At 37.0% G+C, this 22,757-nt stretch overlaps 6 protein-coding genes across 7 annotated transcripts; 2 read left to right on the plus strand and 4 right to left on the minus strand.

Annotated features, from left to right (window-relative positions):
• Positions 1–4,456: 4,456 nt before the first annotated feature.
• LOC106657570 (desumoylating isopeptidase 2-like) lies at positions 4,457–7,400 on the minus strand. 2 transcript variants are annotated; one of them, XM_014379161.2, is made up of 6 exons: positions 6,907–7,400; positions 5,763–5,950; positions 5,615–5,687; positions 5,330–5,423; positions 5,093–5,234; positions 4,457–5,010 (listed from the first exon to the last, which is right to left on the minus strand). In XM_014379161.2, exons 2-6 carry the CDS (start codon positions 5,886–5,888, stop codon positions 4,834–4,836), a joined length of 612 nt encoding a protein of 203 aa, XP_014234647.1. In that variant the 5' UTR covers positions 5,889–5,950; positions 6,907–7,400; the 3' UTR covers positions 4,457–4,833. The 2 variants fall into 2 exon arrangements, with proteins under 2 accessions (XP_014234647.1, XP_014234655.1); XM_014379169.2 differs by having other exon boundaries at positions 5,763–5,872; positions 6,907–7,398.
• Positions 7,401–7,789: 389 nt separating this feature from the next.
• LOC106654236 (protein chibby homolog 1) lies at positions 7,790–9,337 on the plus strand. The gene is made up of 3 exons (XM_014374014.2): positions 7,790–8,911; positions 8,998–9,113; positions 9,227–9,337. The coding sequence occupies exons 1-3, from the start codon at positions 8,716–8,718 to the stop codon at positions 9,320–9,322; spliced, it is 408 nt and encodes a 135-aa protein (XP_014229500.1). The 5' UTR covers positions 7,790–8,715; the 3' UTR covers positions 9,323–9,337.
• On the minus strand, positions 9,337–14,116 carry LOC106654227 (DNA topoisomerase 3-alpha). Its single transcript, XM_014374002.2, has 12 exons — positions 13,582–14,116; positions 13,156–13,502; positions 12,965–13,083; positions 12,680–12,887; positions 12,480–12,618; positions 12,110–12,398; positions 11,725–12,033; positions 11,466–11,655; positions 11,049–11,394; positions 10,033–10,970; positions 9,709–9,965; positions 9,337–9,630 (listed from the first exon to the last, which is right to left on the minus strand). Exons 1-12 carry the CDS (start codon positions 13,774–13,776, stop codon positions 9,596–9,598), a joined length of 3,372 nt encoding a protein of 1,123 aa, XP_014229488.1. The 5' UTR covers positions 13,777–14,116; the 3' UTR covers positions 9,337–9,595.
• Positions 14,117–14,579: 463 nt separating this feature from the next.
• On the plus strand, positions 14,580–18,511 carry LOC106654664 (RNA polymerase II subunit A C-terminal domain phosphatase). Its single transcript, XM_014374634.2, has 7 exons — positions 14,580–15,669; positions 15,971–16,268; positions 16,353–16,597; positions 16,659–17,361; positions 17,441–17,620; positions 17,707–17,977; positions 18,043–18,511. Exons 1-7 carry the CDS (start codon positions 15,458–15,460, stop codon positions 18,315–18,317), a joined length of 2,184 nt encoding a protein of 727 aa, XP_014230120.1. The 5' UTR covers positions 14,580–15,457; the 3' UTR covers positions 18,318–18,511.
• A 310-nt stretch (positions 18,512–18,821) lies between these two features.
• LOC106655659 (28S ribosomal protein S17, mitochondrial) lies at positions 18,822–19,568 on the minus strand. Its single transcript, XM_014376167.2, has 3 exons — positions 19,400–19,568; positions 19,191–19,307; positions 18,822–19,098 (listed from the first exon to the last, which is right to left on the minus strand). Exons 1-3 carry the CDS (start codon positions 19,532–19,534, stop codon positions 18,859–18,861), a joined length of 492 nt encoding a protein of 163 aa, XP_014231653.1. The 5' UTR covers positions 19,535–19,568; the 3' UTR covers positions 18,822–18,858.
• Positions 19,569–19,817: 249 nt separating this feature from the next.
• On the minus strand, positions 19,818–22,239 carry LOC106655421 (glucose-6-phosphate 1-dehydrogenase-like). Its single transcript, XM_014375806.2, has 5 exons — positions 22,001–22,239; positions 21,613–21,725; positions 20,375–21,529; positions 20,137–20,297; positions 19,818–20,061 (listed from the first exon to the last, which is right to left on the minus strand). The coding sequence occupies exons 1-5, from the start codon at positions 22,053–22,055 to the stop codon at positions 19,983–19,985; spliced, it is 1,563 nt and encodes a 520-aa protein (XP_014231292.1). The 5' UTR covers positions 22,056–22,239; the 3' UTR covers positions 19,818–19,982.
• Positions 22,240–22,757: the final 518 nt, after the last annotated feature.

Below are 22,757 nucleotides of genomic sequence, written 5' to 3' on the forward strand. Positions count from 1 at the left end.
CACGAATCTTTATCGATACTTGAAAGTTCGCTTACTAACATGGCGCATAAACAACTGAAAATCGTCTCCAACTTTTGATAACGTCATGCTTAAAAATTATACTATATGTACCTTTGTTTTTTAAAACAATTTTATTTCATTTGTTTTATATGTTTTAATAATTTTTATATATTAAAGAATGTGCCGTATTATACACATACAATGTTGCTTTTTATTCCGATTAATGTCAATATTTTAATTTTCATGTTTTCTATCGCTTTTATAATGCTTATATGTTAAAATTAATAGTTGTTTAAACTTTAATTTTTAAAATCATTTTAAAAACACTATTTGTCATGTGTGCACCTACAAAAATTATCAAGCATAATAACATTAAGATCAAACATTTAAGAAACATAAAATAAACTTTCGTGGTAAATTACATTATTTTATTATGATGTAAATTGCCGATGGCGAAAACACCTGATAACTATAAAACGACTTATTTCCGACAGGGATTCAAACTTTATGAAATAATCTTCCATCATTGTTATCTTTATCATTAAATTAACTTTGAGGGTTCTAAAATCAAGAAAATTATCGAACAAACCTAATTTATATACAATTCACGAGTTATACGACACTTTTGTTGTATGCAAGAAATACTTTTATGTTTACTTTTATCGTTACAAGTTAGTACATAATAAGGATAACGACAAACTGTAGTTTTCATATCAACTTGAGTACCTTGAATATACATCTATTATTAAAGTAGATTGTAAGAGTGGGATACAGCGTTTTCATTACATGCTCTAATAGACGTTCTGTAAATAAAACACAATCATAGAAATGCATTGTTGTTTCAACTTTACTGCAAAGAGGATAATTTAAAACTTTTTCAAACTGATTTTGGACCCCTCGATTTTTTAAATGAGAGTATAATAGAATTTTAGATATAAAATGTTTAATGATTAATAAGATAATAATAATATTAAAAATAATAATAATCATTTTAATGGATTGTCATGATCATATAAATATTGCATCTTTTTTATAGTACTTCATACGTATGAACTAAAAAAGATCGCATAACATGCAATAGCGTTTGCATAAGAAAAAGAAAAGAAAAATATTTAAATAAATTTTATTTTTCTCTCAGAATCGTTTGGCATCGCGATACGTTGCAAGTCAACTCGATGTCTTAAAATGTATAAATAAGTTCTTCTTTACGACTATGTGTAAAAAATAAATTATTAGAGAATTAGAAGTTTAATGTATTTTTTGTCTGTGTACATAATACTATAGTTTCATCGCTGAGTGCATTATACATTTTAGGAAAATCTTTTGATTTTGTCGTTTCTGCATTTCTCACATAATTACTATTTTACACTTGTCACTTGAGCGTGTGCAATTTTCTCATCCTTAAAGCCTTATTGATGTAGTAAATTGATTAATTAAAATAATTTGATTAGATTTATGAATCATTATCTTAAACAGATTTTTTTGTGCGCGTTGATAAATGAGAAAATAAAACGACTAACTGTATCGAAAGCGATTCGTGTTTGTACGCATGATTATTCGACTATGTATTCTCTATCCTCTAGATTTATGCGAGAGGTAGCGAATATCGCGAAACGAAACAACTAATAATTATGTTATAACGTAAGCAAAGAAAAAAAAATTTATAGTCAATCGGGTCAATTTGGCATTTGGTATACACAAATTAAAAGTATACAAAAATGCGTGCAATTTTACAAATGTAATTTATAACCAACGATTCTGTTTTTTCGACGTTTTATACACGTATATTAAAGAAAAAATAAATAATACCAAGAATGTGGCGTTATAAAAAAGGACGATCGTACTAATAGTAAATGAAAACTCATAAAAAATAATAATGCATATACAAAATACAATAAATGGGTGTGTTAACTTCATTGTATGAAAGAGACGCGTCAATCGTAGTTGCATTATGACTGAAAATAAGTATATGAAAATTACTGCGCATAATAGGTATAAATAGAGCTTAATTTATATAATCATTTCTTGTAATAATCGCATTTTACAAGAACCTATATAAACGAATGTGTATCCAAAAAATTGATTATTAAAATATGAGATGAAAAAAATAGTTGGAATAATAAAAATGCAGAATTGATTTCTCTTGAAAATGATTTCATTAAATTTAATTTACCAAAAAGTCCTTTGGAAACGGAAATCAAATCAAATTGAGGTAATGTTATAATAAGGTAAAAAAATTAAGCACGATTTAACTTGAAAATGGATATCTTTTAGTAGTTTATTTCATGACGATAAAAATGTTCAGATCAACGAACGTATATACATTTACAGATAAATAATCGGAGATATTGTTTTAGTATCTCTCACATATTACACGTAAGACTTGTGTGAATGACAAAATAAATAATGAGTGTACACATGAAGTAAATTAGTATAAGTATTTAGAATTTATTCTGTATCAAAGAGTCTCGGTAATTTTATGCATAACAAAGTAATATTTTTTTCTTTTTTTTTATAAAAACTGCTCTAAGATAATGCATATATCATAAAAACACTTTCCGGAAGTTAAAATACCTCATTCTAGTATCAACTTGCTTCATTCCACTTTCATTAAACAAGAATCGTTTCCTTGCGAACATTTAAGAAATAATTAAGTTTGAAATAGTTTAACAGTTTTATTATTAACGCACCAAGTACAGGAAAAAAGCGTCTGTATTTTTTTTCAACTACAATATATATTATATTACAATTTATTCGCTGATCAGTGCGACATAAACATATTATAAATCGCTATTTTACAGTTATTATTTAATCCTCACGTGAGTCGAATATTATTTTACACGATAACCCAATTGTTCGAATCCGAAAGATTCAGATCAATTCAGATCAAACATAATATAAAGATATATGCGATAATTCGGCGATATACTTACAAAGAATCGATTGTTATACGTGCACGTTATCTATCCCTTTCAACTTAAATCAATTAACTGGGTAAATAATACTCAATTTTTACGAGAATGAACATAAAGATACGACAAATTGGAGATCGAATCAATGCATTGGCACAGATGGAATTTGGAGTTGACGAAAATCATAGGCTTACGTCCTAGATGCTAATTTACATGGCGGCTACATATAGTGAAATGTAAAAATGTTTCTAATTGTTTCTTTCTTTTACTTTAATCGTTATTAAAGTCTAACTATTAAAGTCTGACAATCCATTGAGCTTTGATTTCATTTAGCGCGAGCTATATGCATTTCTTCAATAATCGGAGTTTAAAGTTCAAATTTTCAGTTAAATAAATTGTTTGTACATACATCATCAAAGCTAAAGAATGAGAAAATAATAATTTATAGAAGCAAAAATATTTATCGTAGTCATTTTAGTGCAAGTCATCAAAGTATGTTTCATATCATGGTGTCAGGTAATATATAGATATAATATATTGTCATTCAAATCTTCATTTATCATTAAAATCGCTCCGTCGACTTATAAGTACAGGTGTAATATAAATAATATTTGTTGAATATTTTTTTCATCGCGATTTATTCAAGTAATAAAAATACTTTCAGTTACGAAGCCAACATCGTTCATAGTTTAATTAAGTGTATCTTATCATTCTTCCCATGGTCATCTTTTTTCTTTTAAAAAATATTATGTAATACCTTTCATTAAAAAAATACAAGCGTTTGAGTGTGATGGCATTAAAGAACAGGATGAAAATTACAACATTGAAAATTGAATTTACACTTAGATCGAAATTAATTTATCGGAAGGTAGTCTAGCCATTATTTAATTAATTAACTGTGCAACAACGGTATTAAACTTGAGCTTTTTGAATGACAGCCGTTTTTTTTACAAATTTTATCGATAACAAGATTGTTTCAGTCTCCTCTTGTGATTTGATTTATTTTTCTTTGTTTATAGGCAATGTTTTTGCGTATCATGCACTTATTTGTCTATTGTATTTTTCAACAATTTACATGCTATCGTTTTTTGTTACTTTTACAATCCTGTTTACACCGTTCTTCAATTACTATTAATCTTTAATCATATTCAATTTCTAAATATATGTATGTAAGAATTAAATGTTACAAGGAAGGCATTTTTACGCTCATTCAAGACAATAATTTGACGCTTACTATTTTACACGATAAATCTCTGTTATGCCTTCATAGAGCTTTATAGGCTTCATGTGCTTATTACATATAATATATAATTTTTTCCGCAATTACAAAATCATGTGGCAGTAAGTTCTCATTGTTCTATCTGACAAATGAACTAGATTCCATTTTATTGTTAGATGAATGTTGTGGGCAAGCTTCATTACAACTAAAAATAAGCTTTGTCATTTGTAAAGAAAATAATGAAATAGTAATTCATATATCACATAAAAAAATTAAATTATTATATAATTTTTCTAAATCACTAGCAATTTTTTCAAAGCTCGTAAACTGTTAATAAAGTATAATATTCGTTATAATATTATTAATAATTTCTTGTACACCACCACATTTTATATTTACAATGGTTAATTGATTCAATAACACTGCTAGTTGATTAAATGATTAAAAGTAACATTTTATATTTTTTACCGATGATATCGAATTTGTTTCATTCCAATAGAAAAGAAAAAAATTCGCGATAGTCACCATAAATCTTGATCAAAAGTTATGTCGTCGCCACATGTGAAATCTTCTCGTAGCACTTGCCAGTAACTCACTACCACTCAATCCATACCTGATTCAGGAGGATCGCGACGAGCCGGGTTGATGTTGCTGATGATCGTTATTGTCGTCAACATCCCGCTCGCGCGAGGGCAGCTCCTGTTACAAGGACATGTCCGAGGGCGGCGTGCTACCGTCGTGGCTCTGGCTGAGCGAGTGCGACAACACGACCGGCGGCGTCAGCCACTGTTTCGGCAGGCAGCGCTGCAGAAACGGGACGCAGGAACTGAAGTAGGCCAGACGATTAACCCAGCCTGGTATCTCTTGATCACATAAAATCTGAATAGCGCAAATGGAGTATTTTTATTTGCAGCAATGAAACAATTATGACATAAGTTTTTCAGTTTAATAAATTATATACCTGAGTAAATTGACTGCTAAAGTGGTTGCAGTTTTTATTCATAAGATGATAACGATCGCCTCTAAAGTCTTTGCCTAATTCATTAATAATTCGATTGACATCTTCTTCTGTGAAATCTGTGTAACCAATGTGTACAGATTGCCTGTAATAGCAGAGGGTATATCATGTTATAATTATATTTAAATTGAATCAATAAATTGATCTATGAATGATATCTATTAATATCATTGTTATTACCTAAATCTGAATTGTTCTCCTAGTTCTTCAGCAGAACGTGGAGGAATGGCAAAAATACCACTTATTGGTAGTGAATGTCCACCATATGCATATTCTAAAACAGTAAAAATATTGATTATATAAAATGATAAAATTATTTTTTAAAAGTAAAGATTTTCACTTGAAAAATAGTTTTTTTCTCAATCTTAACTTTTTTAAAACAAAAGTGAGTCTATCATGATTCAACAAAGTATAAATGATTCATACTTGTCAACCACATAATATTGAACAAATTCATTGACTTACCAGTTCCGTAAATTTCTACTCCTGAATGGAAGACTCCTAATCCCATAGGAGTTGTGTACTCATTGATCCAGTACTAAAAAAGTAAATGTAATTAAGCTAAGGTTTCTTACTAGTAATAGCTTTTAATTATATTTATTGATTTACTTACCATGTCATAGACATTAAGCGTAATAGGTTCTCGAGCCATTTTGGGAATCAATTCTTCACTATCTGGTGGATATCCAAGGCAGCTAGGAAATGGTAAGTTACATCCAATACCTGATGAAAACATCATAGAAATACAGCAATCAACAGAAATTTGATTCAATGGCTCATCTATCTACTCTTCCCCTGCACCTAATAAGCAAACAACACAAATCCCCTAATTAATCTACAAGTTTATTACTACAAGAAGGTTTTGGTGATAAATATACTATATTATTAAGAATTGCAGTACAAGCACTATTATTACATTGTGAGTATAAATATAGATAAATTGTAGGTACTATTAATTTCTAGGAAAGTATTGCCAAATACACAGTGAATCACATTGGTGTATCCTTGTATTAGTCCAATATACCTATTGATCTATAACCTTGAATATTTCATTGAGCTCTTGATTAATTTATTAAATTCTTGATGTTTCATTTACAAATTCAATTCTTTCGTATTAAAATCAAAATTTCAAGATATATAAAAACATCATAATTTCGATTTTGATAGCTGACAAATTTTCTTTGTAAATTTTCATACTGGAAAATGCAAAGTTTATATGTTTTTTTTTCCACTTAACAAACGAATCATGAGCATAAAGAATCTATAATTAGTCACAGAATCATCATCAATAAATTTCCACCTGCTTATGTTACTTGATTCCATATACAATGGTGTGTACGAGCAAAATTCATAATCTCATGGCATTGGCATTAATTTGACGTTAAAAGCCTTGTTACGCGAGAAATAATAAACTCTCGTAAACTGTATGCAATTTTTTTGTGTACATTATTTTTATGCCTACATTATACTGGAGGTGCTACATAACCCGCGTGCGTATTAAGTTTCAATACTTTTTTTCTTATCGCCGAGGTATTATTTGCAGGTGCGATCGTGGAAAAGCCAAGTTAGAGTGGAAATACCATTTTTAATAGAGTACAGAAGTAAGTAAGTGATTATTACACAAGAGTCAGAAATTAATCGAGTAACCCCCCTCGAACAGTTAGGGGCTTAAACGATTAACCCACAAACTAGCGTATATAAGTGTATAAGTATCGGAAGGTCAGAGGTAAGATTAAAGCTAAATGAGTCATAATTACAAGAGTCTATCAAAGATTCGTATAATCATATAGGAATCTTCGCGAGGATTACACAGAGTTGTCCAGGATTCAATTGCGATTCCGCAGCAGAGAAAACTCGTAGTTGTTATTATGACTTATTTTTGCGCGCGGACGACTGACTTGCACTGCACACGCACAACACAGAGAGAGCACAGCAGCAGTAGCAGCAGCAGCGAAGAAATCACAAAGGAAACGAGGAGAAAAAAAAATCACACGCACAAAGCTGAGCGTACGACGATATCTTTCCGAAGTGGAGAGATGTGTGTTGTAACGCGACACTTGGATGGCACACAACAAACAACGTCGAGTGACGACACAACGTCGAGTTCAACGACTGCCCAACAACACAAGTCTGAACGAATCACACGCACTTTATATACGATAATACGTAGGAGCGAGCTTTAATTCACAACAGCTGCAGCATATTCATCGTCATCATCATCATCATCATCATCATGATCGTCGATGATCGTCGACGACGGCGACTAATGTACACCGCGGCTCGTACGACATACGCGCCCTGTTCTCCATACGATCGCGCAAAAAACGACGAGTTTAACTTCAACTCATATGTATAGGACTACACTACAATATTACATCGAATGCATCAGTACCCAGCGCACCAACTGGAGTCGTCGTGTCGTGTGTGCCTACTGCCTCTCTATAATAATACAACGAGCAATTGCAGGCCAAACGACAGCGAGGCTGTAGCAGCAGTAGGCAGCTGGCTAGCAAGCAGCAGCAGCACAATGGGTGAAAGTGCAATCAGCAGCAGCAGCAGGGGGAGAATCAAAGGAGAGGTAGTAAAAACGGAGCGCGCGCTAGCGAGCGAAACGGGGGTGGGGATTAGGTGGGTAGGCTATATAGACGTCGTCGTGAGTGAGCGAGTGAGCCACTGACGACAACTACGACGACGAAGGTTTTCTATTGCGCGAATATATATAAGCCAAAACACGCGTGCGCCGCCGAACCTGCAAAATGCATACGAACTTGATACGAATATGTGTAGGTGGGCCTACGTACCTATGTGTACAACAGCGAAACGTCGCGGTGGATATCGAAAGCTTCGTAGCCGTCGCTCACTCACCTACTGCTGCTGCTGCTGTTCACCGTTGCCCGGGATATGCGATCGAATTGACCGCGAGGCTTATTTGTAAACAATCATAAAAAAGAAAAGAGACCCCCGCTCTCTCGAGTGGTGTGCATTCACGGCGCTGCTCTGGTCAGTCCGTGTGTTTGTGTGTCTCTTTAAATTACCCCTGCGCGCGTGGAAGTACCTAATATCACTCGAGAGCCTCGTACGTACACCGCGCGCGCGAGAAAAGCGCCGAGGGAGCGCTCAAAGTTTATAAATACTTACCTACTATCCAGCAACGAGCGGCACCGTTATAAAGTGTGTCCGCCTGTCCAAACATCGTATAATAAAAAACACGACGAGCGCGTGCATCGTGTGCAGAGCAGCGATCTTATATATGCCTTTTGTATACATGTATGTAGCACGTGCAGACGCAGAGCCACGTTCGCATGCGAGGGTGGTAAAAATACATATAAAGACGCCACTTTTATTGTCCTCCGAGCGCCGCGGTGAGTCATTTTCTCTTTCTCGCTTTTTTGTGAGGCCTGCTTGAATGTGTATGCTCGTAATACGTGTACACGAACGATCTCTATGCGGCAGAAAATCGATCGATAAAAGAAATTATTTTGGCGCACACACACGATACGTTCACGTATTTCGAAGGCAAACAAACGAAAGAGTTGCGTTACAATAATATAAGCTCGTAGATCACAATGATGAAAGTACCCTGGTTGAACAAGAGCTCCTTCTCGCCGAAGAAAACGCCGACGAGGAAGGCCTCGGTGTCGCTGTCGAGTAAGGATCTCAGCCCCAAGAGAATCGAAAAGGAGCTCGGACCGAACGTCGGCGAGATCAGAATCTGTCTGGGCGATCAGCAGGCCGTCTTCGATGGGGGCTTGTGGGTGCCTGGTGAGTACTCCGTAATACTGTTTATTTTCTTCTTCTAAACATATGTTGGATCGATCTGTTTAACAAGGCATTTTTTCTGTTGACAGAGACTGGAAAAGCGAGTGGCGCTTTCAAAGAGAACGAAAAGTTGAAGAAAGAAGTGAAGAAACTGGAGGAAGAGAACAATTTGCTTAAAATAAAATTCGAACTTTTATTAGACATGGTACGTTCCAACATTTGAGTTTATCAACGTGATAATATTCATATAAAAACTTAATTTAATATGACATATAAAAAATATTGTATTTTCTCTATTATACAAAACATATTTTACAGTTAACACAGACAACTGCCGAAGCCACTCAAGACAGAGAGGAACTCGAGAGCTTGAGAAATAAGCTTCATCACAATAAAAAACGCGTGGCAGTCTGATCTCAACAATTGCCTTACTTTGCAAGCTTGGCTACATTCCAGATATTTAACAATTTGATTAATCTATCAAATACAAATAAACCAAAGCTAACTTTATCAAGTTCGTTTGTTGAATATTTACATTAGCTTTATAAATAATTAACGTATTTTTATAAAAAGTTATTTTCTAAGAAAAATACTTATATGTATAAGGCAGGAACAAGAACGTTTCTCAAATTAAAATTGTACAATTTCAATAGCTTACAGATAACATTAAACGTGATTAATCGATGATTAATCATTTTGAGGACAAGTTCTTTTAGTGTGACCTGTAAAATACAAATTAAAGATTTAAAATTATTCGAGAAACCGTGAAATTTCACAATTATTTTCATTATCTCACTCACCTGCAATGCCACAATTACCACATTTACGTTTAGAGCCAGCTCCTCCATCTCCCGCTGCTCTCGATGCTCCTCTTCCTCTGCTTGCAGTTCCACCACCTCTTCCCCGACCTCGACTACCTCCGGGAGGTGGTGGGCCACCCCAATTATTGTCACTGACATCATCGGCCCATTTGAAGAAATTACACGAACTGCCTGGGCCTTGTGGGCATCCATAAAATTTACGCCCTTTATTTGGTCCTTCTTTGTTTACAGTGAGCCTTTAAGTGAAAAAAAATTGGAGAATGAATTTTAACAAGATATTGATTATTATTTTAAGTCGCTTACTTTTTGCCTGGTTGGCCACATGTGCACATAACTTGTTCATTATCATTATTACCGCCACCGCCGCCACCGCCACCACCACTCCAATCATCCCAATTATTAGAAGAATTGAAGCTCTGATTGTTATCCCGTCTTTGATAGTTGGAAGAAGCCTGATAATTATTCTGTCTATTATTTTGATTCCAGCTTGTAGATGAATCGTGCATTCGTGGAGCGGATGATCCAGCGTTGCTGTTACTTCCACCACCGGATTCTGGATCCCACAAAAAGAAACCACAATCGCCTGATGGTTTGGCACATTTGTAAAACTGTCGACCTTGATTGGGTCCTTCTTTTCTAACAGTTAGTAATTTGGCAGTTTGATGACAGTTGCACATGATTTCATGAGAATCGTCGTTGTTTCGATTGCTGCTACTTGAACCGGTCCATCCATTACCTTGTGACCATTGATTATTTGGCCTACTGTTACTTGGAGCACTGTTGGAACTTTTAATTTCACTGCGATTGCTATTCCAATTATTGCTAGGAGCACTACTACTATATGTACTGTAACTTTGGTTTCTTTGAGTGCTTCCTGTTCCTGGAGTCCAATCGTTGTCGTCGGAGTCCCAATCATTTCTATTATTTCTAGGATTTCTTGCTTGCGAAGAAGGTGGTGGTGGTCGTTGTTGAGGTGGCGGTGGTCCTCTAGGAGGTTGAGGAGGCGGTGGTCCTCTTGGCGGCTGAGGAGGTGGCGGTGGATTATTTGGACGATTTGGACCTTGGTTGGCGCCATTGTTCGGTAAATCTCGTGCTCGTCTTACCGACTGTATTCTAATGCCCATCACATTGTTAAACATGTCGTCGCAGCCACCTACGCAAGCGGTGTAACTAATACCGAGAGCTGGATAAGCATGTCGCTGAAGTTTAACTTTGATTTTTCTTAAAATGTTGTCTGGACACTGAAACAAAAGATTTGTGCATCATTTAGAGCGTTCGTTAAAGTTGCCAAATTCCCCGTTAGGTCTTTGAAAACTTACAATGTTACATCGTTCGTTGAGGACTTCTACATCCTCAACGGATTCAGGCAGCCAAATGACGTTGTTGCATGTAGGATAATTCATACAACCGATGTACTTTCCGTTACCTTGCCTTCGAGCTTTTACCGTCATGTTCGAATCACATTTTGGACATTTCAGTACAACCGGATCATCCACTGGCATCGCGATTTCTTGATGAACATTTTCTGCGGGTCGTTCGTCCAAATACTCGGCCAGAGCAGTGTCAATCATATTAGCCTTGGTGAGAGCCTCACGGAAAACCTCTCGATACTTATTAATTATTCGCTGCCGAACCTCATCAGGCTGCTTTTGTCCCTCACAGATTCTGGAAGATCGGTTAGAGTAACATTACACCAAGTAAGAGCACAATTAATGAAAATTATCTTAAAGAATTACAATTTTAAATCGTTTTCTAATTCGGCACGAAGATTCGGTTTACTCATTTGGAAGCCCATTCGGTCGTAACCCATTACCAAGCCGATGCCAAGTTTACCAGGTATCAAATATTTATTGTCTTTTAATCCTACGTATTGACGGCTTTTTATCGTTTCGATGTGCTCAGCGTGCGTAGCATCGGTTCCAATACCTAAATTTAGATTTACACATAACTCCCAATTATCTGATAAGTATATTTTATTAACGAATTGAAAATTACCATGTTTATCCATAAGAGCAATAAGATCAGCTTCAGTAAGTAAATTTGGTGGGGAAGTAGATTCTTCTAACATATCAATTGAAGTGGGCATGAAAGTTTGACCATTTTCGTAAATGTGTATCTCTTTGGCATTCCATCTTTCGTAGATGTAAACTTCGAGATAGTTTTTAGCAATAATTTGCAAACCATTAGTTATGAATGTTTCACCAGCAATATTTATTTCCACGACTGTTTCGTATCCTTGGGCATCTTTCGAACAGCAAGCAAGAAAATGTCGCACAACGTATTCATAAACTCGTTTTTCATCTCCTAAATTTAAGATTAAAAAACTCGGTTAAGCACTTCGATTATCTTTCTAATTCATTTATAAATTACAAAAATTTACCGTGCAAATTATCGGCGTATTTGGTCGGATGGATCGGTGGATGAGCTTGGTCACTCTTTTTTCCTTGACGTGGGTTCACTCCTTCTTCAAGCAATCTTTGAGCAAAATTACCCCATTCTTGATTTGGTGCTTGTTGAGTTACTAATGCCGTTAAATTCATTTCTTTCGGAAAAATATTAGTTTCTGTACGTGGATAGCTAATGAAACCTTGAGTGTAGAGTTTTTCAGCTATTTTCATTGTTTCTTTTGCACTGAGACGAAGTTTACGTGACCCTTGTTTTTCCAATTCCTAAAATGTATATTTTTTTTTATAACAAATACCATTAATTAACATGGACTTTTTTTTAAGAGCCATATATAAGAAACTAACAATAGTATCTAAAGGTAATGGTCTCCATTTGCTTTTAGGTTTACTGGTTATTTTTTCAACAGTTGCTTGAGGATTGTCTTGACATATATCTAGAAATACCTCACAAGGTAATTTTTCAAATAATCTGTTCCGGCTCCATCTAAAATAATTAGTTATGAAAAATCTATATGAAATCTGAATGAGATAATTGAATGCCTTACCTAAAATCAACTGTAAGATCATTCATGGTATGTGTTACTTTTAATTTCCAGTAAGGTTCAGGTTCAAATCTTTCTATGGCTAAAAAACGTTCAACAACAAATCCTAATGTTGGAAATTGGCAAGGTCCATAACTTATTAGCATTTCTGATAAATTTCTTGGAAAAGCCTTTTGCAATCTCATGGTTTGAAATCTTGTAAATGCAGCCCCTAAAACAGTAAATAAAACATTATAGTCATAAAACAATTTTCAAGTTTTTTCATATAAATTATAATATACACATTACCTATCCTTAAATCTAATTCACTTCTGACATCAACAGCATCGCTTAAAAGCTGGTTTGGTTGTTCTAAATTTTGAAGTGCTCTTTCAATGGAAGCTTGTGTTATCTCTGAAAACTTGGCTCTGTGAAAAAAAAATTAAAATGAGTGTCAAATTTTGATGCTGGTTCAGCAAATATTTAAATAATTAATATACCTATAAACCTGAATATTAGGTTTGATTGCTCTGGCCACTTGAATGATTTCATATCCAATATTTTCTCCTTCTCTATCGCAATCAGTCCATATTATAAGAGCTTGACAACCCCTAACTTCTTTTTCTATAGATTTTTTAATTTTTTCATAATCTTGATTCACACATGCTTTATGGACGGGTGCATCAAAGAGACTGAGAGGTGGACAACCATACCATTTTCTATAAGCACCAGTGAAATCGAAACTCATCAAATGACCCGACACTGATGTCATTATCATTTGACAGTCCCGGTTCCATACTCGAGCATTAAATTCATAAATTTTATTATATTTTGACAGGCCTTCTCTCTGTTATGAATAAGTATAAAATTAAATTAAAACACTGCATGTTTGAGAGTACACAATAGAATTTTTTGGCAATGCTTACTCTTCGAGCAGTGCCTCTGGAAATGTGTCCAGCGATATTTTTTGCAGCATCATTTTTCTCAGCAACATTTAAAACCTTCATGATTTCGGCTTTTTCGAATCTAGCTGGAGCATTTGAAAAGAACCTCGACACTCCGAAGACGCATTTGACGTTAAAGTACTTCAGTATATTTAATCGAATTGTCAACTTGAGCATCACTTTTTTACATTAATCGCGCATGCACTTTTAAAACGATAAAATTTAAACAATAAACTACACTTCAAAAGGTTAGGTAGATTTGTGGTCCAATCCATATTATAAACTTTCGAGTCTAACTAGATGACCGATGGTTTTTTTACTCTTATTTTTAACTGCGTGTTGTCATTGCTCAACGATCGAACGAACTCGAATTATAACATTCGCAATTACTTATCGTTCATAACTACCGTAAACACAAACAAAAACAATGAGATTCGCTGCAAAAAAAGCCGAGTGCAGTATTAGCAGTAGCAGCAGCAGTAACTATATGTCGAAGCCTCTGCACGAGTTCGAGCCGGCTGCTTCGGGACTTCGTTATTCGCGCCAATTCTATTGTACGCCTTCATTGATAATAAATTACGCACGTGCGGCAAGAGTCCATTGACATTATAATTCGGCACGCGATTGTACGAATTATTACAAGAAAAATCGCTCAACTCCACTCTCAGTGAGTTACTGGGATTTTGGGGATCAATTGTCTATTTTTCCCAGTAAGCGCGTTTAAATTTACTTCAAAAATTTTTCAAAGTAAAATAGAATACTTTCTCGATCCTTCGTAACGTACATTCTCGCGAATTTTCTTACTTATCGACCGGCAAGCTTTTTTCGCAATGTCTCGCACTCGCACGCAATACGGTATTTTGAGACAAGCGTGAGTTTATCCAACCAAAATATACATCATATAAATGTGTGTTATACATGCATAAGTATACCTATACGTATAGTATACACAAGCGACGGCAACTGTATCGCTCTTTCGCACACACACACAAACGTACGACTCCATTCTTTTGTCTCTCTCTCTCGTGTGTTGTGTACTGCAGTCTCGGCCGTATACGCGCGATACACGACTCCTCTTGTGTACTCCGGCAGAAAAAGAATATCGTATCGATCGTCGTGTAATCGTATATTTAATATAATAAAACGCGACGCAATTCGCGCCGATATCATGTCAGTGTCTTTGTTACGCGGCATAGCAGAGCGAACTTTAATACGGTGTCCGGGCTGCCTATAGCTTGCACAAGGTACATATAGGTATATACAACGAGCATCGCCGCGAGAGCTGCAGTGCTAAAAAAAGCACGCTATAACCGCGGATCGATCCGCCTGATTCTCGCTCCTCGTGCTGCAGCCTGAAAGTGCATAAGTGTCGGTGTGCGTACTTGGTGTATATGTATACACGAGTTGCATATATACCTCGCTGCGTAACAACGCGTGTGTGAGAGATCCCCGCACACGCTATATACGTATATATCGAGCGATATATTCCTCGGCGGATCGTTGTTGCTGCTGCTGCAAAATATCGGACCGTCGCAGTAATAGTATACGGGCGACCGCGTGGTGAAAAGAGAGGCAGAGATTATATAGCGCACGGCGCGCACACGGTTATAGATATATATATGCGTTACCATACCTATACGAGGTAGTGCGAATATATGTAGCGGAGAGTCTCGCGCGACTGTTTACGTTTTCTCCCGCGCATTTCTTTTTTATCTGGCGGCCACATGCGAGTAATACTCGTCGAGATCGTTCGTGAAAAGTGAAGAGATAGAAAAAAAGAGTAACAAATAATACAGGACCGACCGCGCGCGGCATCTGTACGAAAGTTTCCATTGAAAAATTTGTCGGAGCAGACACAATGTCGCCCATCAACGTCGTCTTTCCCAACGAGGATGGCCCTTCGAGAGCGAAGAAATGGCGCATCAAGAAGGGCGAGTTCGTTAACGTCGGCAAGCTGTTGCTGATCTACACCGACGTCGCCACGGACAAGGTCGAGAAACGCATGAAGTCAACGCAAGTCGGCAAAGTCGTCAAACTGTGCGTCAAGGAAAACGAGGTGCTACATCCGGGGTAAGCGCCGCGCGTTGTGTTATACACGCGCATTATTAAGTATATACGCCTCTATTGTTTGTTTTGATTCTACGCGTGGGTGTGCGACGTGCTATCCGCGGAGCGGCTATAGATTTCTCAGGCTTTGTACTACAATGGCCAATTGTGGCTTATATCCCTGAATAATTCATATATTTTATACATGTTTAATCAAGTGCGTTTTTTATGGTATCAAAAGTCTCGATTGTTTCCGTTTTTTTCCTTAAGATACTTATGAAAACTCAATTTTAATTTTAATTTTAATTTTTATTTGAATTTTCAGTCAAGTCATAGCACAGCTAGAAAAATGCAAACATCCTACTGTGATGAAGGATATGTGTGCAGAGTGTGGAGCTGATTTGATTGAAGAAGCTGAGTCAGGCCAAAAGGAGGCTTTAATGCAAGCGAATGTACCAATGGTTCACAGTATTCCTGAATTGAAAGTGACTCCAGAATTGGCTGAAAAAATTGGTTTAGAAGATAAGGAAAGATTACTCAATGATAAGCGATTGGTACTACTGGTTGATCTTGATCAAACTATTATACACACGACAAATGATCATGTTCCTAATGATTTAGAGGTATGTTTCCTCATAATAATTTTATTTGAAGATTATACTCACAATTTACACTAATTTATTAATTTACTAATATTTTCATTGAAGGATGTTTTTCATTTTCAACTGTATGGTAAATTCTCACCATGGTATCACACACGTTTGAGGCCTCATACAAGACAGTTTTTGAAACGAATAAGTGAACTTTATGAATTACACATCTGTACTTTTGGAGTTCGACAATATGCACACCATATTGCTCGAACTTTAGATCAAACTGGAGAACTTTTTTCTCACCGGATATTATCCAGAGATGAATGTTTTGATCCCCAATCAAAAACAGCAAATTTAAGGTATTTATTGTGAACTTGATATAAATGTTTTACAGTTGAAAAAAAATATATTATTTTGCAGAGCTTTATTTCCTTGTGGTGTTGACATGGTATGCATAATAGATGATAGAGATGATGTATGGCAAGGGTGCTTAAATCTTGTTCAAGTCAAACCATATCATTACTTCAAAAATACAGGTGATATAAATGCACCAGATGGTTTAGAAAAACGAGATCCTCAAGCACCTAAAATAGATTCTGAAGAAGATTTATACAAAGAAAATGATGAAGGTAACATAGAAAGTAATAATGGTGATAGCAACAGTGAAGAAAAACCATCAAATAATGAAAATAAAGAAGAATTTTCAAACTCTGATAATGACCAAGAAGTAGAAGAAATAAATGAAAGCAACGAGAAGTGTGAAACAGTAAAAGAAGAAAAAGAAGATGTCAAAACCGATAAAAACAATGAAAAAGAAGCTGAAAATGATGAAAGTAAAAAGAAGGAGAATGAAAATAAAAATAAAGTAAAAAAAGATAATGAAGATCATGATGACTACTTATTGTATCTTGAAGATATATTAAAAAGAATACATGCTGAATTTTACAATGAGAAAAATGGCGATCCAAGAACAAAAACTCTTAAAGAAATAATTCCAAAAGTTCGATTAGGCATCTTAAAGGGGCTACACTTAACATTTAGTGGTCTTGTACCTACCAATCAAAATCTTGATGAAAGTCGACCATACAAAGTAGCAAAAGGTATAGGTGCTACAATAACCCAAGTGAGTACCTAATATATTCACTGAATACTTTCACAATAATCAAGTCAACTCTATCTCTAAATTTGATACATATTTACAGGAACTAACTGATAAAACAACACATTTGGTTGCTGTTCATCCAGGTACAGCAAAGTGTAGAGAAGCTAAAAAAAATCCAAAAATAAAGATAGTAAATCCAGATTGGCTATGGACTTGTGCAGAGAGATGGGAACATGTTGATGAAAGGTTGTTCCCTCTGAAAGAAGTACCCTTACAAAAAGTATGATGCCAAATTTGATATTAATCATAGTCTGTTACGAATGCTAGTTAATTTTATTGTAATAATCCGTTATACGTTAATTTTAGGCTCGCGAATTCAGAAAACCACCTCCACATTGTACTACGCCTGATCCATCAACACTACCGGAAGCAGAGGATGAAGAAGATCCCAATCATTTCCCAGACAATCCTCTAATAACACTATCTCGCGATGAAATCGCTGATATGGGTAAAGAAGTTGATGACGATTTAAAGGATAGTTCTGATGAAAGTGATAATGATAATGATACAAGTAATTCATGTAAAAAAAGGGATCTAGAATCTTCAGACGATTCAGATGATAGAGAAGTTTATGGCTGTAAGTATTTTCAAGGTATAATATTTTTTAGCACTATCAATTTAACAACAATTTTATTTTTTAAGATGATGAGGATTCGCGTATGGCAAAAAAACGTAAAACAGATAACACCAAAAACGACGATGTAGACGAATGTGTAAGTGATCTTGATGAAGGCGAGGACGAAGACGACGAAGAGGATCCAGTTACTAAGTTCCGTCATGGAGGAGACTTACCAGACTTGGATCTTGGAGATACTAATTCTCTAGATGTGAGCGATCTTGAAAATGATACTTACGATGATAATAGTGAATGGAACGCAATGGGTGCAGCCTTAGAACGGGAATTTCTAGGAGATTGAAAAATCTTTAAACTGTATACTTTGTTGAAATATTTAATTTTTGTACAGAGTGAAATTAAGCTCGTTCAACATTCATTGTCATAAAAAATTATTGTAGTCATTGAATAGTTAAGTATACAGATAAGGATTTTCTCATTTTATCAATTTGATTGTTATACAAAAAAATTGTCTCCTAAATTCTATACTTTTTTTTACTAGTTGATTAAAATTAATTGATAAATTCATCAAATGATAAAATAAGTGACTGCGTTGGAAGTATTTTAAATTAATTTAAAACAAAGTAACAATTATACTAGTTGGTAATTTAAATAAGGAAGTTTGTAAATACTGACTAGTAAGTGTCTACATAAAAGTTTGTTAGTTACTTATGTAATATAAATTGTAAATTGTTAAATTAAAAGTAATAGTATTTCAAGATGATGATGTTTTTTCTCTTTACTGACAAACAAAGTAACTAGTCAAGTTGACGATAAAGGGTTAACAGTCTTGGACAGAAAACTTTTCTTAACAAACAAATTTATTAAAACTATAATACAACTATTTACAGAGCATGAGGATCTTGATCCTCTTCATGGTACTTTTTGTAAGTTGGTTTGTCTGTGAAGTCACGTATTCCTTCTTGATCACCTCGAGGTGGTGCTGTGTCATAATCGAATCCGGTCTTTGATTTTCCAAATGCCTCATTGACTATTTTAATTTCATCTCTGTAAACACCAGCTGCAACCTTCTTTCCTGTTATTGGATCAGTGACATCACCAAGTGGATAGATAACATCGATCACCTGTGCAAATGAACGAAATAGGATCAATTCTTTGATTTACCCTTTTGACACATCCATCAAAATTGTAAGCAACACAATGCACAATCAATTACCTCGTGCGTTATCAATCTCGTCATCTTTTGCGGCAACTGTCTTACAAGAATCGTATCGCCGGTCTTGCACTTTTTCTCGGGATCGTGGGCGTAAACGGAGCGCTTCGTCCTGAAAAACTGTCAAAAGAAAAACGATTCTTGTTTATCGATGACTTAACCTCGAAGGAAGCGATTGATGAACGTAAACATTAGCAAGAGCCGATGCATACCATGTGCAGACGATGATCGTATTCGTGACCGAAGATCTCGACTTTTGTTGCATTCTCCTTCCAAGTGGGTTGACAGACACCCATCAAGTACTTGACCTTGTTGGCGGTGCCGGACGTGATTTTCCTCGCTGCCATGATAGCTCGCAGTGTAATGTGTACACTGTTTGATTCTCTGCTCCGCACGCGTGAGGTTGCGATCTAGCAGACGACAACACCCGCATGATTCGAGTGAGCTTTCATGCTGCTCGCACTTGTCGCCAAACTTTTCCAGTCGGCAATTAAATTAGAGTTGTAACGATTTTTCATGATTATTATAGTGAATGGTATCAGGTAAATGAATATTTTTATTTTTTACCCGTTTGTCAAGCATTTGTTGAAAAAGTGAAATTTTATACGTGAATGATTCAATCAACACAGGTAATTTTTCAATTTTGTTTATTTATATCGTTATACATCTCTCTGTATAAATTGTATGATCTTAAAAAATAAAATAAATGCTTAAAAAATAATACGATTTATGCGATGAGCACGTACGAAAATGACATGAAATCGGCTTTATACAGCATTATAAATGATTAGCGTCTCAATTGCGATCGTGTTTGGTGTAGTAACCATAGTGTTTTTCCAATTCGTCGGCTTGAACGGGACCGGGTGTACCCCATCTGCAATTCGAAATAAATGTTATAAATGAGTTTTTTAACATTTATATAAAGTAGGATCGGAGTGGTGACACTAACTTGTAGAAGTAGAGCTCGTTGTTGCCGTTGTCGATGTCGCGCAACACAGGCGTGAATATGCGCCAGGCCTCGACCAGCTCCTGCTCCTTGACAAAGTTCTGCTGCTCGTCGTTGATGATTTCGTAAAACAGTCGCTCGTAGGCACGGGGTATAGTCACGTTCTGCAAAAATTACAAAACAGCAATTAGTAGTCGTAAATTAAATTTTAAGCTCGAGGATCTAAATTGCCTATACGAACCTTGTAATTATCGGCATAGACAAAGTTCAGCTTGACCTTCTCGGACTCGTTGAGGATGCCAGGAATCTTCGAGTTCAGATTCATGGATATGGTCTCGCCCTTGAGCTTGATCTCGAGCTCGTCCCTCTTGGCCGGATCCTCGTCCTTGAACTGTATCTTCAGGGTCGTCTGGGTGCGCCCCAGAGCTTTGCCGGCGCGCACGATGAACGGCACTCCGGCCCACCTGTCGTTGTCGATCTTGAGCACGGTCGAGGCGAAAGTCGGCGTCGTGGATTCCTTGTTCTTGACGGTCGGGTCCTCCCTGTAGCCCACTCGCTTCTTCGGGTCCTCGGCCTCGGGATCGCCCAGATACTGTCCCAGCACGGTGTCGTTGGCCTCCACGGGTCGCATCGCCTTCAGCAGCTCGACCTTGGCCTCTCTTATGTTGCCGTTCACGGGTCTCTCCATGGCGAGGAGAGCCACCAGCTGCAACAGATGGTTCTGCACGACGTCGCGAATGATGCCGTTGGCGTCGAAGAAGGCGCCGCGGCCCTCGATGCCGAACGCCTCCTCGAACAGGACCGAGACCGCCTCGATGTTGTCGCGATTCCAGACGGGATCGAACAGGTGATTCTCGAAGCGCAGAGTGACGAGATTCTGCACCATGTCGTAGCCCAGGAAGTGATCCATGATGAAGATCTGCTCGGGCTTGAAGAGCGAGTCGAGATGCTGGGCGAGGGCCGCCGAAGTCTCGGAGTCGCTGCCGAACGGCTTCTCCACGGCTATTCTCACCTGGCCGGGTCTCTTGGGCATGGCGTAACGCTTGATGTTGGTCGCCGCGTTGGCGAAGAACTTGGGCGGCAGCGACATGTAGAAGACGCGATCGGCCCTGCGATAATGGCGCTCGGTCTCGAACTTGTCGCAGGCCGCGTCGATGCCCCGGTAGCCGAGCTCGTCGTTGTTGGCGGAGCTCACGTAGGTCTGCTTGGACCAGAACTCGTCGTAGAGCTCGGCCTCCTCGGGGGTGATCTTGACGAAGGCCTCGACGTTGCGGCGTATCTCGTCGACGCTACTGCGGCTTCGAGCGTAGCCGATGATGCGCGTGTTGATTGGCAGCCGGTTCTTCTTGAACAGGTTCCAGAGCGACGGGTAGAGCGAACGCTTGGCCAAGTCACCCTGTGTATTATAATACAAAATTCAGGTAAGCACAAATTTCGAGATATTGTTATTGACAGGAATGTATAAATATTAAATCTTACCGTTGCGCCGAGGATGATGATGGTCGTGAGGTCGTCCTTACCAGCGGCGGCCTGATGATGGTGCACCAATTCCAGGGGTACGGGACTAGCATCGCTCACGAAGTACGAGACGGCTGCGTAAAACAATAAACAAAAACGTAGTAGCAACGCGGTGAACATTCGACGATGTGAAGAACGAGGAAAAGTTTTAAGACAACGGTGTAACAGACAGAATGAATGAAAAAAAAAGGAAAAATCATTGTGAATGATTGTGCTGCACGCGGCGCTCGATGCACAGCCTTGAATTATCGTGTAACTGAATATCGGCTCGGAGAGCCACGCGCGCGCGCGCGCGAGATAATTAACAATTACGCTAATGCTTATGTTGATTTTTTTTGTCGCAAATTACCGATCAGCAGGCCGAAGCCGTAAGCCAGTGTCAATGATAGATTGGACATTCGCATGACGATGTCTCTGTATAACGAAATATATGCTGCTACCGCTTCCACTGCCGCTGCTGCTGCTGCTCTCGGTGCTCTCGTGCTCGATGATGGTCCGCAGTCGAATGAAAACTCTGCTCGCTCGCTCGTGCACCTTTATATACATACTTAATATTATATTTATATATGTATCGCGCGCGCGGCGCGGCGTTCGTCTCTGTTCGAGGCGATGAAATTTTATTGTATGTCTCTGGTGTGTGTTACGAGCGAAAAATCGTTTTATTGTCTACTCCGAGTGTATTTGTACTTTCGATCGAGTGTTTTTGTATACATTGTTAGGCCTTCGTATTATTGGCTGTCGGTCGAGAGGCGCGGCTGTGCGAATCTTCGCTTTTCGGCACGTGCGAGCTTTTACGGCGACGAGGAAGCCATAATTTTTCTAGTCATCATTATCATTAATGATTATTTAATTGACATTAATGGCCAAAAGCTCGTGTGTCATCGATTTTTGTTTCCATCGCGGCTCAAGATCGATGCTTGAAGTCTGTAAAACAAGCAAACGCTAAGATTTCGTTTTCTCAACTTTTTCTTTTTGTATTAATTTACATTACGATTTTTTTAAAATTGTAATAAAATGCATTGACGTAACGAATGCACGTACATCGTAAAAAATTATCAATTGCTCAGCCAAGTCAGTCGTCGTGTGAAATAAAAGAAAAAAAATGT

This window comes from Trichogramma pretiosum, unplaced genomic scaffold (assembly GCF_000599845.2).
Source record: "Trichogramma pretiosum strain Unisexual culture from Peru unplaced genomic scaffold, Tpre_2.0 scaffold1, whole genome shotgun sequence".
NCBI classification, from domain to species: Eukaryota; Metazoa; Arthropoda; class Insecta; order Hymenoptera; family Trichogrammatidae; genus Trichogramma; species Trichogramma pretiosum.

Bases quoted from the DNA above. Each gene is read 5' to 3' on its own strand.
- LOC106657570 (XM_014379161.2), bottom strand. From the start codon at position 5,888: ATGATGTTTTCATCAGGTATTGGATGTAACTTACCATTTCCTAGCTGC. The intron at 5,688-5,762 runs GTAAGTAAATCA...TTACTTTTTTAG, and splicing joins CGCTTAATGTCTATGACATG to TACTGGATCAATGAGTACAC. The intron at 5,424-5,614 runs GTAAGTCAATGA...TTACTGTTTTAG, and splicing joins AGTAGAAATTTACGGAACTG to AATATGCATATGGTGGACAT.
- LOC106654236 (XM_014374014.2), top strand. From the start codon at position 8,716: ATGATGAAAGTACCCTGGTTGAACAAGAGCTCCTTCTCGCCGAAGAAA. The intron at 8,912-8,997 runs GTGAGTACTCCG...TTCTGTTGACAG, and splicing joins TGGGGGCTTGTGGGTGCCTG to AGACTGGAAAAGCGAGTGGC. The intron at 9,114-9,226 runs GTACGTTCCAAC...CATATTTTACAG, and splicing joins TCGAACTTTTATTAGACATG to TTAACACAGACAACTGCCGA.
- LOC106654227 (XM_014374002.2), bottom strand. From the start codon at position 13,776: ATGCTCAAGTTGACAATTCGATTAAATATACTGAAGTACTTTAACGTC. The intron at 11,395-11,465 runs GTAATTCTTTAA...CCGATCTTCCAG, and splicing joins TTAGAAAACGATTTAAAATT to AATCTGTGAGGGACAAAAGC. The intron at 10,971-11,048 runs GTAAGTTTTCAA...CTTTTGTTTCAG, and splicing joins TCAACGAACGATGTAACATT to TGTCCAGACAACATTTTAAG.
- LOC106654664 (XM_014374634.2), top strand. From the start codon at position 15,458: ATGTCGCCCATCAACGTCGTCTTTCCCAACGAGGATGGCCCTTCGAGA. The intron at 15,670-15,970 runs GTAAGCGCCGCG...TTGAATTTTCAG, and splicing joins AACGAGGTGCTACATCCGGG to TCAAGTCATAGCACAGCTAG. The intron at 16,598-16,658 runs GTATTTATTGTG...ATTATTTTGCAG, and splicing joins TCAAAAACAGCAAATTTAAG to AGCTTTATTTCCTTGTGGTG.
- LOC106655659 (XM_014376167.2), bottom strand. From the start codon at position 19,534: ATGGCAGCGAGGAAAATCACGTCCGGCACCGCCAACAAGGTCAAGTAC. The intron at 19,308-19,399 runs GTATGCATCGGC...TTCTTTTGACAG, and splicing joins ACGATCATCGTCTGCACATG to TTTTTCAGGACGAAGCGCTC. The intron at 19,099-19,190 runs GTAATTGATTGT...TCATTTGCACAG, and splicing joins CGAGATTGATAACGCACGAG to GTGATCGATGTTATCTATCC.
- LOC106655421 (XM_014375806.2), bottom strand. From the start codon at position 22,055: ATGCGAATGTCCAATCTATCATTGACACTGGCTTACGGCTTCGGCCTG. The intron at 20,298-20,374 runs GTTCGTATAGGC...TAATTTTTGCAG, and splicing joins TCTATGCCGATAATTACAAG to AACGTGACTATACCCCGTGC. The intron at 20,062-20,136 runs GTTAGTGTCACC...TTCGAATTGCAG, and splicing joins AACGAGCTCTACTTCTACAA to ATGGGGTACACCCGGTCCCG.